The sequence below is a fragment of the Ursus arctos genome, unplaced genomic scaffold (assembly GCF_023065955.2).
Source record: "Ursus arctos isolate Adak ecotype North America unplaced genomic scaffold, UrsArc2.0 scaffold_17, whole genome shotgun sequence".
NCBI classification, from domain to species: domain Eukaryota; kingdom Metazoa; phylum Chordata; class Mammalia; order Carnivora; family Ursidae; genus Ursus; species Ursus arctos.
Window position 1 is genome coordinate 35,596,120 of NW_026622841.1, and position 19,863 is coordinate 35,615,982.

At 39.1% G+C, this 19,863-nt stretch overlaps 1 protein-coding gene across 9 annotated transcripts in view; it reads right to left on the bottom strand.

Moving 5' to 3' along the window:
- Positions 1 to 19,863, bottom strand: part of GALNT1 (polypeptide N-acetylgalactosaminyltransferase 1) — a 183,687-nt gene that overhangs the window by 26,971 nt on the left and 136,853 nt on the right. For all 9 annotated transcript variants that reach the window (XM_048218466.2, XM_057313127.1, XM_057313126.1 and 6 more), the window contains one exon: positions 2,289 to 2,455. In XM_048218466.2, coding sequence (XP_048074423.1) covers positions 2,289 to 2,455 — 167 coding nt within the window. The remainder of the gene's footprint in view (positions 1 to 2,288; positions 2,456 to 19,863) is intronic.

Sequence of the window (19,863 nt, forward strand, 5' to 3'; positions counted from 1 at the left end):
GTGAGCTGAACTGTGGGATGGGGTGGGCAGGGGATGGTTTGGGATGTGAGGAGAGATGCAGGTGGGGAGGCCAGGTCACACAGGCCTCAGAGAATGGTGTTAGTCAGAAGTGCCAAGATCGGAGTGGGTGTTTAAAAGCTCCCCGTGCATGCAGCGTGGGGAACAGAGTGGGAGGGCGAGGGTGTCTGCAGGAGGACCAGGCCACTGGTCTGTTTCAGTAGCCCAGATGAGAAGTGAAGGTGCCTTACCTGTGTCTCATGAGTAAGAAAGGCAAACTTATAAAGAGTTACATAAAAACAGAGCCTGCTCTGGTTCTGGGGCCCTACAGTTCCCACCAAAACAAGAGAGCCAAAAAAAATTACACTAGAGAATTCTCAATCTGGATAGAAGGACTATAGTTATAACCACGACAACACAATACCTAGTGGTTTCCAACCATCAGAAATGGGGAGGTACCCATCGAGGCTTTCCAGGCAGAAACATGAAGGAGAACCAGACTCCTGACCGGGGGCTCTGGAGTAGGACTCCGGGGCCCTGCTTAGTGAACCGAGAGCCCCAAGTAGACCTCTGCCCACGTTTCTCTTATAATTTGTATAGGTAGGGTGATTAAGAAGGGCCCACATAAGGAAGGGAAAATATAACTGGTATATGTGACTGTGTCACGTTAGAGCTGTGGGCACATGTGTCTTTGATTAGGCCACGTTCTACAAAAACGGGCTCTTACAGCCCTCCCACGCACTCAATAGAATATCAGAGAACACAAAGGAGGAAATGGAAAAATAATTCATTTCATCTGAGGAAAGACAGCTCGCCTTGAGGAAAATTTTTTTTAGCAAATAACAACACATAAGTAAAACAAACACTAGTCACTCGCAGACTCAATGTTTGTACATATTACTACTTCAATGAACTTAAGCTAATTTTCTTAAAGAGGGATTAATTAACTCAGAGCAAACAATTATCCCCCCGAGGGTTTACACTTCTGTCAACAATAACTCTTTAAGTGTGCTATTCTTATTTTCTAACAGCTCATTTTGACATTAATTACATTATATACTATTATTTAAATGCTTTGTGTGTTTATAAACTGGTCATCTTTATTCCCATGAGGAGGTAAGCTATATTATTTTTTGTTTGTACTTCTACAGTCTGGCACAGTGGTGAGATTTAAACTGTTATTAATGTGCAAATTACTCCCCATAATTAAAACACGAAGTGATTGTGATTAAATTTACATACTCAGTATAGTCATGGAAGGAGAAGGTAAAATACCTAAATAAACCATCTTAGTAGATGCAGTGAGAGATTAGGCAAGAAAGCTGAAGTAGCAAAAGAGCTTGAAATGATGGTCAGGAAGTCTAAGGCAGGTCAAGGAAGGAAGAGCCATTTTCTGTAGTTCCTTCCAAATTTTTCTCATGGGAGCACAGGAATATTGGGGGAATGAACACAAGACACCAACAGTCCTCAACAGTGCTGTGAAAAAAAAGCCCGCTAAATGTTGGGTATGTCTGAGTTTGATAGGTTTCTCTACAGATGGGATTTAGCAGAGCCTTTTCTACACTACCCCATGGTGTAAAATCTCCATGAAGGATTCAAAATAAGTCATATTAGCTCAAGGTACTTTTAATTAATATAACTTTCCCAAAAGAGTGCTTCATAAGATAGTCTGAGAGATTTTAAGCTTGTTCTGAGATTCCTGGAAGAGTAAGAGTCATGTAGAAATTTATTATCATATTACATACCACTCTCTCCTAAATTCCTTCCTCATCCTTTTATATAACTAGCTATAGATTACTCTTGAACCCAGGAATGGAGAAAATGCGAAAACCTAAGAAGAATCTGGAGAACGAGGGCTTGCCCAGTGAAGGCTCCATTTTCCTGTCAGAGGTACTTCCCACTACACCTGGAACTCAAGCTCTCCATCCTGGCTCTAAGAAGGATCCAATCTCTCTCCACTAGCTCATGGCTGCAGCTGCCCACAAGGAAAACTCTAACAAAATCATGTGGGTTTTTTCACTGTTCTGCATAAATGTTTACATTATATAGCATTATTTCTTTTTAAAAACAAGATTAAGCTGTGACACAAATTAAATGCTAATTAAGGCAATATTTTAAGTTTCACAAGGGCGTAATTTTTTGCATATGTGAATGAGTCCAAATGCCACAAATATTTTTAGGATAAATTAGAAGTTTGTATAAAATTATTAGGTTAAAAATGATATCGACATTTCTTAACCATTAATGATAAAAGCTGTAGCATATTATTGGCATTAAAATTTAAAATTTACCTCTTTCACTGGCATCATCTACTAGAACAATTTCTTCTAGCATGTGTCTTGGTGAGCGATTAATGACACTATGGACAGTTCGCAGAAGTGTGCTCCAAGCCTCATTGTGGAAAACAATCACCACACTTGTTGTAGGAAGATTATCTGGATACACCTTTGTTTTACACCTAGAGACAAAGCAAATGCCTTTATAAAAAGTGACCTTTAAAACAGCATATTCAATGCATCTGGAGTAGAAGGGGTAATAGAACAATAAAGACAGTTTGCTCTAGTGGTGGAACTCTTGGTAACTGTTCATTTATTTAAGTTTTGGTTAATGTGTGTTTAATAAATAGTACCTATTTAAAGTTATAGGTTTAGATTTAAATTATCTTAAAGATGTCAACTGTATTCTTAAAATTAGGCACCTCTTCCTGATCAATGTTTTCTGTTGATTCATTTTAATGGACAATGCTCTAAGACTACACCATCAATCTGAAACTGAACGTGTTTCAAGAATCCGATTAGACAAAAAAAATCAGAACCATTAAAAGTCTATGCAGTTTAATGATCTAAACAAAAAAAAATAACTTCCACAAAAGAAGAGAACTAATATTTACTGAGTATCTATTTTGTATTAGGCACAGAAGCTTCCTAATAATTCCGTGAGGTACCTGGAGCCACATTTCACAGAGGAGAGGCTGAGGACAGATACAATGAGGCAGTGGCAGAGCCTGACTGAGGACTCCACAGTCCATGCTCTGTTGAACAAAGGCTTGATGTTGCTTCCTCCACAGTGAAATACCAACACGCATGTTGTGTAGTAAAAACTACATCTAGAAATGCAACCATCAAAAAGACCAAACACATCCAAAATATATGCACACAAAATCAACGTATTAGTTGTACGTTTCCAGCACTTTGTTAGGCAACATGGTCTCCTCCTGCCATCTTGTTAGCTGGATGAAACCACCACACAGCCGAGAACAGCAACAGAAGTAAGCAACCAGACATCCAGGGATGCGGTTTAGAACATCGGCACTCCTAAAAAATGTGCATGTAACTCTTTTGTAGGTATCTCCCCAAACTGCAACCGTTGGCTCCAGCCTTCTCTTTCCACCTTTATTTCCAGCTCTCACAAGCTCCTCAAACCTTGTTGTCTCTCCAATCCCATGTGCTTTACCTGCCAGTGGGAGTGGAGATGGGAAAGACGGGGAAAAAAACTAAGAAAAATGCCAACGAACCCCTCTTCTGAAGCGGCCATGACGACCTAGCTACTGGAAGTGCCACCCTAGGGCTGCTGGCTGGCAGCTGGAAGAAAAGGAAAATGGGAGGGAAAGACATGACAAGGGACAGAGGCTGAAAGGAGAAATAGAAGGAGAGTTCACTGCGAGCCCATCAACACCAGTCCCTCCTCTCTCCAAGGAGGAAAGGAGAAACAAATTGCTTCCATTGTCCTTCATTATATTCCTCTTAAGCCCCTACCACCGTCTTGACCATTCTCCAGGCCCCTTCACAGTGTGCTTGCCATCTCCTCCTATTAGTAACCCCACTCTTACTCACTGGGGCATGAAGTGAATACACCTTTGTTTTACAAAGACTCCTTTTCACACCACGGTCCGTGCCCCTCACCCTGGGTTCGCTCCAGGCTCCACTAGGAGGCCACTGCACAGCCTGCCGCCCTGTATACAGCTCCTTTCCTCCAAGTCTAGGCAGCAGAGGTGAGGCCCCGAAGACCAGGTGCTTAGGCTCTGGGAAGGATAAAGCGTCCTTAGCATTCCAAGTAATACTTCTGAGAACAGCTTCCCATCAAAACTGTTATGTTATCAACAGTGGCTAGATTACACATTTATACATCTGTACGCAGTACTGTGCTTCAAATACAACATAGTGAGCAAGCCGACACACTCGTGTTCTCATCCTGAGGGCCTGACTCACAGACGCTGGCACAGGGCTTTGAAATCAGGAACAGGCCTGTGTATGGGTAAAGGGGGTTCAGAAAAAGAGTTTGTAACATTATTTAACTGAAGCGTACTAAGTCATATATGATTTCTTTTCCCCAATTAATCCTACTCATTACTGTAGGAGAACTGGGAAGCAGAACAGCCAGGGTGACTACAAAGCTGCTGGCTTACCAAACAACAAAAGAAAAAGATAGTGTGAGACACAGAGATGATTAGGTAATACGCACAGCGTATAAACAGTATTGATAGCCATGTGCATGGCTAGCAAGCGGACAGGAAGAAGAGAAAATTCTGATGGCAGATTCTGCAGAAGAAAAGTAATAAGCCAGATTTATTTCTTGGAAGATACAGAAAAGAATTCAATTCTGAAATTATGGAAAGGAAGACCATAAAGACTGTAAGAACACTAGGAATAGCGACTAAAACGGAAATTGTTCACAGGAGGAAGAATCACAAAGCAAAGCACATATTAGGATCTGGACAAAAAGGAAAATAATTTCCTAAATCAGTTAAATTTAATCATTCAGAGAACACAGCAAATTCATAAATATTCTCTCAAAATAACACAGGAAATATAGAGAAAGTATGAAAAAGTCAACATAACTGATCTCAGAACAGGTAACCTCCACCCCAACCTGGGAAATACATAAGGCACTCAAGAAGAACCAAAGTTCCTTTCAGCCTTCTAGTTAAGCTACTCCTATGGAGGGACGACCTGTCCCCACGGAGGTGGGAGTGGGGAATCCTTCTGGGGTTGGGGGACACAGAGCTGAGGGTGAGCAGCAAGGCCACAGCTGTGTTACCAAGCAGCTTTCTTCCACCCTGTCCCAACTGAGTCTTTCATCCTGAGGAATGAAAATTAGCCAGTGTAGGGTTGTGCTACTTAAAAAAAAAAAAGTTACATGCAGGTTTAACAACAGGGTGTGGGTTGGGGAAAGGGAAAAGAAGAGGCTTAACTTTTTACTGAAATTATAATATACATATGAAAAAGCGGACCGACCATAAGCATGCAACTGAAAGAATTTCCACCAAGTGAATGCGTCAAGTAGTCAGCGCCCAGATGAAGAAACAGACTGTGACCTACACCCCAAAGGTTTATTTTGTGCCCCTCCCAAAGTAACCAGTATGCTGGACTGTTAGCATTACAGATGAGTTCTGCCCTTTTTTTGAACTTTATATAAAGAGAATAATATAAAGCAGTTCTCAAACTTTTTGACTTATAACCTCTTTATGTGTTTAAAACCTGGTGATCCCAAAGTGCTTTTATGTAAAGTATAGGTGTTGGTATTTACATTATAAACTAAAACAAATTTTTAAAACAGAAGACTCTACAAACACATATTACGCTATTCAAGAGATGATCCATCACTATCACAGAGTGTGCCCATTATTGATTTATTGCCTGTTAGCTCCAAATACACCCTCCACGGCCTGGTCTGTGATAATGTAACTGGCTCCCATAAGCCCTTCTTCTTTGCAGCTGGCAAGAGCCATACATAAGCTCTGCACGGCACACACACACAGAGGGTGTTGGAGGGACACTGCAGGAAGTGAGAACTTCCCTTCCTGCTTCCAGCACACTTCCTTCCATTTTTCCTCTCCCTCCTACTTTGGTGCTGCCAGTGGTGTGTGGTGGACACCCAGATGCAGTATCCCCACTGAGTTTCAGTAGCACCCACCCTCTCAGGCAGACTCTCAGTAAGTCTCCCAGGTACTCAGCAGCTGGCTTCCCAGTTTTGACTTTCTGCACCCCAGAAGCGTGATTCCTGTTTGCCAGTTCTGGCTCTAATTTCCTGCCCAAAGGCATTTCAAGTATATTTCCTGCTTATTAGGCCTGCCTACCAGCCCTCACTTCTGGAGGGTACTTCGTGCCAGGTCTCGCCAAGGGTAACCAGCAAATATCTCCACCATCCAATGAGCAGCAATCACAACTTCTCCAATGAGGTCTGAACCCTAGCATTAGGGAGCGGGCTCCCTTTCAATGTTTTTCATTCCTTGGTACTCTCAACCCTAGGATATACTTTATAACTGTCTTTATCTCCTTACAGTTAACCCCAATATAGTTAATAATTATATTAAACTTTTTCTGTTCAAAGAACATAAAACCACCACCACTTTCAGGAAACAGAAGAGTTCCACCTCCAAAGAACCCCTTTTGTTATCCTTTTATAGTCTCACCCTCCCCTACACATAACCCCTAGCAACCAGTATCTGTTCTCCACTACAGTTTTGTCCTTTCACAAATATCCTATAAATGGAATTATACAGCATGTAATCTTGGAGACTGGTTTCTTTCACTCAGCATGTCTTTGAGATTCATTGCAGTCTTATGTATCAAAAGTTTATTTTTTATGAAGAGTAAATCAGAAATCCATTCTGCTCTATCAGTGTTTTCATTCACCAGCTGTTTCCAGTTTGGGGCTATTATGAAGAGAGCTGCTACACATATTCAGGGACTGACTTTTATGTGAACATGTTTTCATTTCTTTAGGGTAAATATCCAGGGATGGGCTACTACTGGGTTACATGGTAAGTATAAGTTTGTAAGTGTAATTTTTAAGCTGCCAAACTGTTTTCCAGATACTATATCATTTTGCATTCCCACCAGAAATGTATGAGAGTTCCAAATGCCCTGGATCTTTGTCAGCACTTGATACTATATTTTTTTTGTAGCCATTTAAAGAAGCATAGAGTGGTACCTCGTTATGGTTTTAATTGGCATTTCCTCAATGGCTAATGTCTTTTCATGTGCTCATTTGCCATCCATATAGTATCTTGGGTAAGTGTCAAGTCTTTTGACAACATTTTACTGCATTCATCTTTTCTTAATTGGGTTATGTTTGAGAGTTCTTCATATACTTTTCATACAAGTTCATACCTTCGCTGGAGGTATGGTTTGCCAATATTTTCTTCCAGCCTGTAGCTCATCATTTCATTCTCTTAACAGTGTTTCTATCAGAGTGAAAGGTTTAAAATTTGATGAAGTTCAACTTACCAATTTTTTATTTTATGAAATGATGCTTTTGGTGTCATGTCTAAATACTCTCTGCCTAATGCCAGTCGTGAATATTTTCCCTAAAATTATGAACTTTTAGAGGTTAGATTTATGATCCAATTTGAGTTAATTTTCAAAAAACACCCGAGATTAAGGCTGCGATTCATATTTTCGCATATGGATGTCTGATTGTCCTAACACCAATTGTTGAAAAGACGATCTTTCCTCTACTGCATGGCTTTTACACCTTTGTCAAAAACCAAACAGCCATATCCATGTGGGTCTATTTCTGAACTATCTCTTCTGTTCCACCAGTCTATATGTCTGCCTCTTTGCCAACAGCATACTGTCTTGATTACTGTAGCTTTATAGTACATCTTTAATTTAGGTACTGTTATTTCGTCTAACTTTATTCTTCTTTTAAAAAATTATTTTAGCTATTTCCTTTGCCTTTCCAAATAAATATATACTGATATGGGGCTTGAACCCAGAACGCTGGGATCACGCCCTGAGCCGAAGGCAGTTGCTTAACCACTGCGCTACCCAGGCGCCCCCCAAATATATTTTTAAATCTCTTGCTGGGATTTTGAATGGAACTGCATTAAATCTATACACCTACAGGGGGAGAATAGACCTCTTTTATGTTGACATTCCAACATAGCTAGAAAGCGGAGGCTTTGGTTTTCTCAATCTGCTGTGCACTGCTTGTCTGTGTCTGTGCTCTAGGCCAAGCAGCAGGAGGTAGGAAGAGATGCATGGGAGATTCTACCAATACTCTGTGGAGGCCAGAGATCCTCTGGTCAAAAAGATTCCCCTCCCTCAGTTTTAGTTGCTTGCCTGGCATGGCTCCCATAGCTGTGTTGCCTTGGCAATACTGTCTAGGGACTGGGATAGCAGAGAAGGGGAAAAAGGAAGAGACAAAAATGGGGGGGTTTCTACCACTAACCCCTAAGAGATCCCGTTCTCATTCCTAAGAACAGATAAAGAGTGGGTTTCTCTTGGGGGTTCTCCCTCTGCACCCAGTACATACTTCTGAGTTCTGGACTGCCTTCAAGTACTATGTTGAATAGAAGGGGGGAGCAGACATCCTTTCCTTGTTTCTGACCTTAGGCGAAAGCTTTTAGTCTTGTACCATTAAGCATGATATGATACTAAAAGCATAATACAAAATAATACATTTGACGTCATCAAAATTAAAATTTTTTGTGATTCAAAAGTAACCACTAAGGAAAAGACAAGTCACAAACTGGAAGAAAATATTTAGAAATTATATATCTGATAAAGAATCTGTATCTAGAATACATAAATAACTCTTAAAACTCTGCAATAGGAAGACAATCTGATAAAACATGGGCAAAAAAATCCAGAGAAATTTCATTAAAGATATAAGAATGCCAATAAGTACATGAAAATAGCCCAAATATCATTAGTTATAGGTAGTGCAAATTAAGATCACAATGAGATACTACTTCCCATGCTGCAGAATGGCTCTAAGAATAAAGACAGGCACAAAGAAGTGTTGGTGAGGTTGTGGAGAAACTGGAACACTCGTATATTTCACTGGTGGAAATGTTCATAGTGCAGCCACTTTGGAAAAAAGTTTGGCAATTTCTTAGTTAAAATCAAAGTTACCATAAGACACAGCAATTAGGAATCTACAAGACAAATGAAAACATAAAGAATAAACAACAGTGCAAAGCTTGCTTTAAAAAGCTGTTCTCGGGGTGCCTGGGTGGCTTGGTCGTTAAGCGTCTGCCTTCAGCTCAGGTTATGATCCCACGGTCCTGGGATCGAGCCCCGCATCGGGCTGCCTGTTTGGCGGGAAGCCTGCTTCTCCCACTCCCCCTGCTTGTGTTCCCTCTCTCGCTGTCTCTGTCAAATAAATAAATAAAATCTTTAAAAAATAAAATAAAAATAAATAAAAAGCTGTCCTCTCCCCTCTCTACCATTTTCTCCCTTGGATGCATCTCCCATGTGGATGCAATTCTTTGACCTCTTTCTCTTGCTATTTACACCTCCATAATTCTAAATACTATACCTGAATTTTTATTTGCTGATTTTTTTCTAGTTCTAGATATTACATATTAACTTACTGTAGAGTATAAGGATTTACTTCCCTCCTATCCCCATCCTAACACATACACTTGTTACTCCCTCAGTCTCCCAATGTAGTTATATTAGAAATTTGGTTGGATGTTATTTAATGTTTATATAAGGACTATGTAAAATGCTATTTATAGATGATTCGTATACTGTGAATACTTTTCCTTTTCTGCACATTACCTTCCACTTTACCCTAGGTTGTTTTGCCCCTTTTCTTCAAACCCAGACTCTCTACAAATCCTTTAAATAGTCTCTTAAGATGTTCTGAAGCACCAGCTATAATATGAATGAAATCTTCTTAAAGCTCTCCCTCCTGAAGTTTTCTGGGTGGTTTGCCTCTATGCCCGCACCACTCTGGTCCAGGGCTCTCCCTCTGCCATCCCCATGGGGATTCTATTAGCTGTCTTGCACACTGAATCTCCTGTTTCATATCCCATGCCTTTCTCTTTCCCTTGTTTACTCCTTTGTTTGGCAGAGAGCACAGACTGAGAAAGGATGAGGGGAGATAGGCAGGTTTTTAAAACTGTACCATCCCTACCACAGTGGACTGATGTTTTTAGTGGGAGTGAGTTATACACTGAAGTGGAGCTGGAGTTGTTTGAAAAATTAAAAGATGGCCTACACAACAAGCACTCTTGTTATAAGGGAGTGAAAGAATTACTGAATTAACTAATGCATGAAAATCACTATGTGGTCTGAGTTAGTTTGAGTGCCTGCCTGAGTGACTCAGCAGTGTTTTGGGAAATAGATTATTAACTTTGCTTAGGACAGTGATCATCTCAGCAAGACTGGGCTTACCAGAGAATCAATCCACACAGATACCTAACAATTCAGGAATGCAGAACAACAGAAGTCCCATGATAATTACTATTTATATTATTTTGCAACTGTTAAAGTCTCATTGTACTTATTTTAGCCCTCTTAGGGCCTGAAAAGGCATTATGAGTTTTTATGCATTACCTCACCTTATCCTCACAACAATTGTAAGACAGAGGCACTGTTCTCCCAGTTTTACAGATAAGGAAACTTATCTGGCCTAGGGAAAGGAAGTAGCTTTACGCTAAGTCAAGGTGAGTATGCATATATAATCCGATTCGCTTCTCTACGTCTTTACGCTAAGTCAAGGTGAGTATGCATATATAATCCGATTCGCTTCTCTACGTCCCTGAGTTATAATTTTTTTTAAAAAAAATTTATTTATTTATTTGACACAGGGACAGCCAGTGTGAGAGACAGCCAGTGAGAGAAAGACAAGCAGGGGGAGTGGGAGAGGAAGAAGCAGGCTCCCAGCAGAGGAGCCTGATGTGGGGCTCGATCCCAGAATGCCGGGATCACGCCCTGAGCCGAAGGCAGACGCTTAACGACTGAGCCACCCAGGCGCCCCTGAGTTATAATTTTTAAAGTATTTGTCATCCACTAAAGTTAGCCTGTCACTACCACTTACCAATGATAAGTCAGTATTTCTTAAGATGGCTGGCCATCTGTCTGGCAGTGTCTGGCAACGTTATGTAATTTCTCCTCCAAGGACTATCACTCAGACAAAATCAATGAAGCTCCACCATACAAGTGATGGCAGAGCACAGTGATTAAGAATACATGTTTTGTCACTGATAGATTTCACTTGGATCACTTATTAACTGCACTTTGCACAAATCATTTAATCTCCCAAAGTCTGTTTCCCCATCTGTCAACTGGGCATACTACTATTTTATTCAACTGCTTAAATATGATAATGTGTGTAGTGCCTGGTACATACTAAGCACTCACTAAACTGGTATTATTTTTTAAACATCTGAGACTAATTATATTGGATGGAATTGCCACATTAGATGACATGGAATTTGCCTCAAAACTCCTTCCCTAACATCACACATTACAAAAGTTATTCTTTGTTTTTCATTCTTTGTGACACTTGAACAATGTTATTCCTTCCCCCAGTTTCCTGCAGGAAATGTGTCCTTGGAGATCCTACAAGATGGTAAAGGTTCCTGGCAGGCACAGGATGGTCTGGATACTGCTAGCTATACTACCAGGTAAGCCCATGACTTAGATCAAGCAGGGCTTTTCTGGATTCAGACAAGAAGGTGAAAAAGCTGCACTCTAGGGGCTGTCCACACTACTTATTCTTCCACTTCTGAGAACTGGTTTGAAAAGCACCTGCTGGCCAGCTTTGTTCATCTTAGTGCAGAGATAGTTAAATATACATCTGATATTTCTCATTGCACATTTCATTGTAAATATACTTCAGAAGCCAGACAGTGATTAGTAAAAAAAAAAAAAGAGTGGGGATGGAAAAGCATGCTTGTGGTTGGCTTTTCATGAGACTCGCACTAGCACCTAGAGCTTACTTCCTGAACAGAGGCCTTCTCTATATCCGAGGGGCCAGGAAGTATTTGAAACACTACAAATCCTTACAACAGCCCTTGTTACTTTTCTTAGTGTACAGATAAGGATCCTGAAGTATGGGTCACTGCCTCTTCCAAAGCCACAAAGCCAGTAAATCACAGAGTGAGATCTGGACTTTGCCACTACCGAGATATTAATGAGAAATTCATTATATATAATTCAAAAAGGGACAAAGGGAAAAAAATAATAAAAGTATAGATTGAGAAGCTCTAGTCTATGCATATGAGTAATTCCAGAAGAAAAGGCTGAAGGAATGGTAACACAGCAACATTTGAGATTATAGCCAGAAATGTCCTAGAACTGAACAGTATGAATGCTCAGATCAAAAGTACACTATGTGCACTAAACATGTAGATAAAGTCCACACATTGACAATTACAATATGCCCAGGTCTTACTACTAAAGGAATAAAAATAAAATGTGCAGCTTCCAAACCAAAAGACACAAAAACAAGAATACTAAAAATTTTATCAAATGAAACTGTAACAGTTAGCGAAGCAGGAAAGGAGGAAAACATAAAAAGGATGATAAATAAAACAAGGTTAGGTTGAACTTTATGAAACTCGTTTTCACAGGTCAAAAATGGTTGAATATCAATTTCATATGGTTCAACCTAAAAGAAGTCCAAATTTAACAATAGTTACAAGTGTAGATGCATCAAACTCACCTATTAAAAATGATTAGAGTGAAATGAAAATATAAATCCATCCATTTAGAAATACACAGAAAATAAAATCATACAGATGGCTGAAAGAAATAGAAAAAAAAAAAAAAACAGACACACCAGGAAAATGTTTTTGTTTTTTTTTTTTTAAAGATTTTATTTATTTATTCGACAGGATAGAGACAGCCAGCGAGAGAGGGAACACAAGCAGGGGAGTGGGAGAGGAAGAAGCAGGCTCATAGCGGAGGAGCCTGATCCCATAACGCCGGGATCACGCCCTGAGCTGAAGGCAGACGCTTAACCGCTGTGCCACCCAGGAGCCCCACACCAGGAAAATGTTAAACAGACTAAAAGTAGTATAGCGATGTCAAAACCAGGGTAAAAAAATTAATACAGATACAGTGAACACTGGGCTTAAAAACAAGAATATCGTCAGGCTCCTCTGCTATGGGCCTGCTTCTTCCTCTCCTGCTCCCCCTGCTTGTGTTCCCTCTCTCACTGGCTGTCTCTATCTCTGTCTAATAAATAAATAAAAAATCTTTAAAAAAATAAAATAAAATAAAAACAAGAATATACTATCAATTACTGTAAATGCATCCAATGAAGCAGCCTTGAAAAATAAAAGAATGAACTGAGAAAGTGTCAAGTCCATAATCATAAGGGAGGTTTTTTAAAAATACAAATTAATCAGAATCTAATACAGCATGTACTATGAAAGAGAAAAAAATCCAGAAGTAACAGGCAACCAAACAGTTATTTTCAACTGCAGAGGAAACATTTTTTAAAAAACTGAACACTTTCTAGGTCAAGAAGGTTTCAACACATTTGAAATAGATCATGTTCATAAGGGTCATGTTCTCTGACCATGATAAAATTAATCTAGAAATCACTAATAAAAAAATGAGTAAATCAAAAGGCAAAAAGAAATGTACCTAGAAATATTTAAATGTATTTCTAGGTCATCCTGAGTTAAGCAGAAATCAAATGGAAATTACCAACTACTTAGGAATAAATAAGGAGGAAAATACATAAAACAACAGTCTGCACTGAAGTGTTCACAGATACAGAGTCTTTAATGACTATTAGAAAACAAAAAAATTTTTTTAAAGACTTTATTTATTTATGTGACAGAGAGACAGCCAGCGAGAGAGGGAACACAAGCAGGGGGAGTGGGAGAGGAAGAAGCAGGCTCTCAGCGGAGGAGCCTGATGTGGGACTCGATCCCGGAACGCTGGGATCACGCCCTGAGCCGAAGGCAGCCGCCTAACGACTGCGCTACCCAGGCACCCAGAAAACAAGAATATTTTAAAATAATAGGTTAAGCATTTAACTAAAGAAGGAAGAGAACAGATTAAACACAAAAAAGAAGAGATAATTACATAGAAAACAAATTAAAAAAAACAATCAGAGGAAACGCTACTTTTTTGAAAATTAAAAACTGCAAATCACTAGCAAGATTATTTAAAGAAAAAGGAGAAAAGTAATAAAAATATTAGAAATGAGAATAACTACATAATTATATACCTAGTGAAAATGTTCTAAAACTGTAAGATAATGCTGTGAACAAGTAACAAAAAACCCAGGCCTTCCAGTTATTATGAATTACCCAAATCCTAATTGCTGTTGGGCTAACTAAAGCTCCTGACCTGTGTGAAAATTAATGAAGAGAAATTTCATGAAAACGGTCAGGAGGCCAGGAAGGGGGAGCCATACCACCCAACTTCAGTTACAAGAATGTCAATTACAGACCCAAACAGAATGGTCAACAGGAAAGAATCACTAACTACAGGTCCCAACAGGAAAAGATGTACACTGTATCTTCTACAAGAGACTGAGGACCCGCCTGCACCTCAGCGAATGAGACACCATCATCACCCTGAACTCTTGCTTTTCTCTAATGAGCTTTCATTCAAAATAGCTTCTCCCGGGGCACCTGGGTGGCTCAGTCTCTCAGCGGAGAGTCTGCTTGAGATTCTCTCTCCCTCTCTCCTTCTCTCCCTCAAAACAAACAAACAAACAAACAAACAAACAAACAAACCCTCTTCCCAACTTCTTCCTCCATAAAAGCAGTCTTCCCCTTTGATCAGTGGATGTGCCTATGGTTTTGCACAGTTTGTCCTGAATTACAATTCTCTGCTATTCCCAAATAATCCCATTTTGCAGCTAAAGTAACTGGCAGGGTTTTTTGTTTTGTTTTGTTTTGTTTTAGATTATCACCTGCAAACCTTTCCCCTTTGCTGCTGGGAATTCATGGTTTTGTTACCAGTAAAATCGGCTATTTTCATAATCTCTTTTTTAATATTCCCTTCTACCATTAATCTGATCTTCTTAGGAAGTGATCTTCTACCATTAATTGAAATATTGCCAAGAAGATCACTTCCTAAGTAGTCTCTCTCTTCTCTAAAGATTATTTATTTGAGAGAGAGAGAGAGAGAGAGAGAGAGAGAGCGCGCGCAAGTGAGGGGGAGGGGCAGACGGACAGGGAGAGAATGTCAAGCAGACTCCTTGCTGAGCGTAGAGCCTAACACGGGGCCCAATCTCACAATCCATGAGAACATGACCTGAGCCAAAATCAAGAGTCGGACGGTGCTTAATCCACTGAGCCAGCCATGTGTCCTCTGAGTAGTCCTCTTTCAAGAGAAGGCTGCTTCTCTTCCCTATCTCATGTACCATTGAATCTGAAGGGGGTGGTAGATCCATCCTTGTTCCTTACTGTTGATTTAAGACTGTTGCTTTTCCCTTTTCCCTAAGAAGCCCCAAGTCTTTTAAAGAATGTGCCAGTTCATCCTTTTCATGGCCATCTATCACCTTCCCTATCAGTTCCCCTGCTAGTCTTGTCATCACATTCTCGGTCATTTTAGCATCTATGTAGTCCATTTTTCAATACCCTGTCCTTTCAGATCTTTGCCCTGCCCTCCTCCAATGAAACCGTCCTCCACCACATCTCACCCATATACTTTCATGCTACATCCCTAGACCATGCCATTACCAATCACCTCCATTTTGTTTTTATTTTAAAGATTTTGTTTATTTACTTGACAGAGAGACAGACAGTGAAAGAGGGAACACAAGCAGGGTGAGTGGGAGAGGAAGAAGCAGGCTCCAAGTGGAGGAGGGAGGACCCTGGGATCACGCCCTGGGCTGAAGGCAGATGCTTAACGACTGAGCCACCCAGGCACCCCCGATCACCTCCATTTTAAGCATCACAATCTCTGGTCACCATCCTCCGCCTCCCCCCAAATCCTTGCTCTTCCAACTAAATTACTCTAATAATCCCAGATCTTTAGCTTCCTTCATGGGGTCTCCACTCCAGACCACCCCTCTTCCTACTTTCTGTTGCCCTCTTCATGTTTTCCAGGTCCTCTACTCTGCTTAGATCCATGGCTCTTTATGATTATCACCACCCTGGAGCTCCCCATTCTTTCATCTCACTTGCTGGAATATCCCAGTCCTAGCTAAATCCCACTTTCTGCTGATTTTGCATCTCACTTGAGCTGCTGAATACGGCTAAAGAAAACATGTGAGCATGCTGAATGGCCTCATTTTCAATTTATAACCACAAACCTCAAGCAGGCTCTCAGCGCTGTGCAGAGTTCTGCCTGAATTTCCTACTCACCTCCTTCAGTGTGCTTGTTTCACATGTCCACAGATTTCCAATACCTTTCCCACCCTCCTCACTCACAGGTGGCAATGTCACTGAAAACACAGAAGCTGTCAGAGAATTTCCATACTCCCATGAACACATTTACCATCCTGTAGGCATGTGTGATCGTGAACATTGTGCCTTTTTCCCACGACACAAGGCCCGAATTATCCCTGTTCCTGTCTGAAGCCAACTATATTCCTTCTCACCCACTCAAGTTAAATGCTCTTGCTGTAATACTCCCCTCTCAAAGTTACCCTCGGTGGGATCATTCCCATGAACACGCACAGACTGCACTATATACCATCTTTGAGAAAAGAAAGATAATGTCTCCCTTAATCGCACAATCTCCCCAGCTAACACCTCCACTTCTCTTTCTCGGATGACACCGCAAAAGCACTGCTGCACCTGCTGCCTCCACTGCAGCCCCTCCCACTTTGTTTCCCCCACTCTTTCTCAAGTTGATTTTATTTGAAGTAAAGCAGAGTGCACAAAACATAAATTTAGAGCTGAATGAGTTATCACACAGCAAATGCCCATGTAACCATGACTCAGGGGAAGAGAGAAAACGTGGCCAGCACCTCACAAGTCCCCCTTGCTCCCATTACCTTGTCCTTCCCCCCCCCCCCCAAAGGTGATCAATCGCTGTCCTAACCCTTAACACCGAATTGTGTTGCCCGATTCTGGCTTTCCTCAAGATAGCATAATTCCGTATATATTCTTCCGGGACTCTAGCTTGGTATAAATGGTGAGATTCATTCATGTTGTGACTTTTGTTCGTTTCCACTGCTGTAAAGTATTCCATCGTATGATCTACCACATTCCACTGATGATACACAGATTATTTTTAATTCGGAGCCAATACAAAAGTACTATTAGCATTTTTGTCCTTGTCTCTTGATGCACACGTGCATGCATCTGTTAGATACGTCTAGATGTGGATCTGCTGGGTCATGAAGCATGTTAGTGTTCATTTTACTAGATACTGACATGTTTTTCAATGTGGGTTTAACAATTTACACTGCCACCAACACTATATGAGAGTATGAAATGGTATTTCATTAGTTTTGTGTTTTCTTGATTACTAATAAGGTTGAGCATCTTGTCCTATGTTTATTGGTCATCTGGTTGATCTCTTCAAGTCTTTCATCCATTTTCCTTTTCCTTTTTCAATGTGTAGGAGTTATTCACATATTCTGGATCTGAGCATTTTGCTGGTTATAAGTACCATAAATTTCTTCCGTGACTTATCTTTTCCATGTATTTTTCTTTTTACACTCTCTTTTTTTAAATGAACAGGAAGTTTTAAAGTAGTCCCATTTATCAAACTTTCCCTGCATTTCTGGGAGTCTCTATGTCCTGTTTAAGAAATCTTCCCCTCTCTCAAGATCATAATGAATTCTATGTGATCTGCGAGGGGCTTTATTGATTTGCCTTCACATTTATATCTGTAATACACATGAAAATGGTTTTCTATATTGTGTAAGAAAAAGTTAGTTTCAGTTTTACCCTTAAATTATTATCAGGATGACCCAGTACTGTTTACTTTTTTCTTTAGAAGAACATCTTTCTATTATGCAGTGCCATCTTTGTCCTAAATCAAGTGTTCAAGTAGTATGGGACCGGTTATAAATTCCCTATTTTGTTTCACCAATCTGTTTGTCTATCCTTACGAAAGTACCACACTATCTTAATTACTATACTTTCCTGAGAAATTCTGGTAACTGTTATTGCAAATCCTCCAATCTTATTCTTCTACAAAAATGTCTGGCTATTCTGGGTCTTTGCACTTCCAGTTACATTTGAGAACCAATCTGTCAAATATACACACACACTCAAATGTGGTGACTGGAAATTCACTGAATCTATAAATCAATTTGGAGAAAATGAGCATTTTATAATACTGAACTGTCCACCCATAAAGATGGGCATTTTTCCATTACTTAGATCTTTAATTTCTCTCAATAACATTTTAGAACTTCCTTTGAAGAGAGTTTCCGATATTTGATATTTTCTGATTGCACTCTAAGTGGTATTTTAAAAAAACTTATTGCCCACCTTTTGTTAAAAACTGACATAGAAATACAACTGATTTTCATTATAAGTATCAACCGTAAAACAATCAATAGTTATTGATTCTAATCTTTTATCTGTACTTCTGAATTTTCATTATATATAATCATGTCGAATGCAAATAATAAGTTTTATTTCCTTTCCAGTACTTATAACTATTATTTCTTTTGCTTGTCCTCCTTACTCTGGCTAAAACCTCCATCACAACAGTGAATAGAAGTGATAATGGGCACCTGTGTCATGTTCCAGATTTTGAAAGGAACACTTTCAAAATTACTGTTAGACCTAAGAGGCATTGTTTCATTTTGGTTTTGGTAGACACATTTTATCAGATTAAGGAGGTTCCCTTTCATTCATAGTTTACTAGAATTTCTGTCATCACCAATGACAAATTTTCATCAAATCCCTTTTCTCTATCTACTGAAATAACATAGTTTATCTCTTTTATTCCTGTTAATGTGGTGACATTAAATGATTTTAAAATATTAAATCAACCTACCGTGCTAGCATAAACCAATTTGATTTCAATATATTATTAATATTACATATTGCAGGATTCAGCTAACATTTTATCTAGAATCCTATGTTTATCAATGAAACTGGCCTGTCATATTCCTTTGTCATGTTCTTGTCAGATTTTCATCTCAAAATCATCCTGATCTTATGAAACAAGTTTAATATGTTCCTTCTTTTTCTAGTTATCTAAAAAAGTTTGTGTTAGTTGGCATTATTTCTTCCTTAAATATCTGATACAGTTCATTGTCACGGACACCAACACCTAGAAGTTTAGGACTGTGTGCGTCCATATGTAAAAATTTTAAATCATTTATTTCATTAATTTATTTAATAGTTACAGTACCTTGTTCTGTTTTTCTTGTGTTGGTTTTACTAAATTGTATTTTTCCAGGAATTAATAATTTCATTTAAATTTTTAAGTTATTGAGATAATGTTTATATTATCTACTTATAATTTTTTTAATGTCTGCACGATGTGTGGTAATGTCCTCTTTTTCATTCATGATAGTTATTATTTAGGAAAGGGTTCTTTGATTTTGTTATTCTTTTCAAATAACTAACTTTTGGCTTTGCTGACCCTATACTCTATGTATTCTCTTATGTTAATTTCTGCTCTTTATAGTATATTTTCTTGTGGGGGCGGCACCTATAGTAATGGTACCTTTTTCATACCTTATATGGATTATTTGTCACTCCTCTTATTTTCTTGACTGGTTAATTTTATTAATTTTTTCAAAGAACCAACTTCTGGCTTTCTGTTCTCTCTACTGTATATTTATTAACTTAAGTTTCTACTCTTCCTTCTATTTAAGTTTAATTTGCTGTCCTTTTTCAAATTTCTTATGATAGTTCATTTATATTCTATCTTTCAAAAAATTACACGCATTTAAAGCTATCTATTTTCATGTAGGCATGAAATGAGCTGTACCTTACGAGTTCTGATATGCAGTATTTGCATTGTTAACTAGGATAAAATATTTTTTCTTAAAGCACTTAATGCTTTTGGCCTTGAAGTTTACTCTATTTACCAGAGAGTAACTATCAGTCAGGTATCAAATATGGTATGTTTTGTTCTATTCTTTACCCTAAGTATTCCTATATTCTTTTTTTAAAGTTTGCCTCCTATAATAATACACAGTTCTCATTTTTTCTTACTCAATCTAACAACCTTTGTCTTTTAAGCAAAACCCTTAATAGATTTAATTATATACTTGAGTTTAAATCTAGCATCT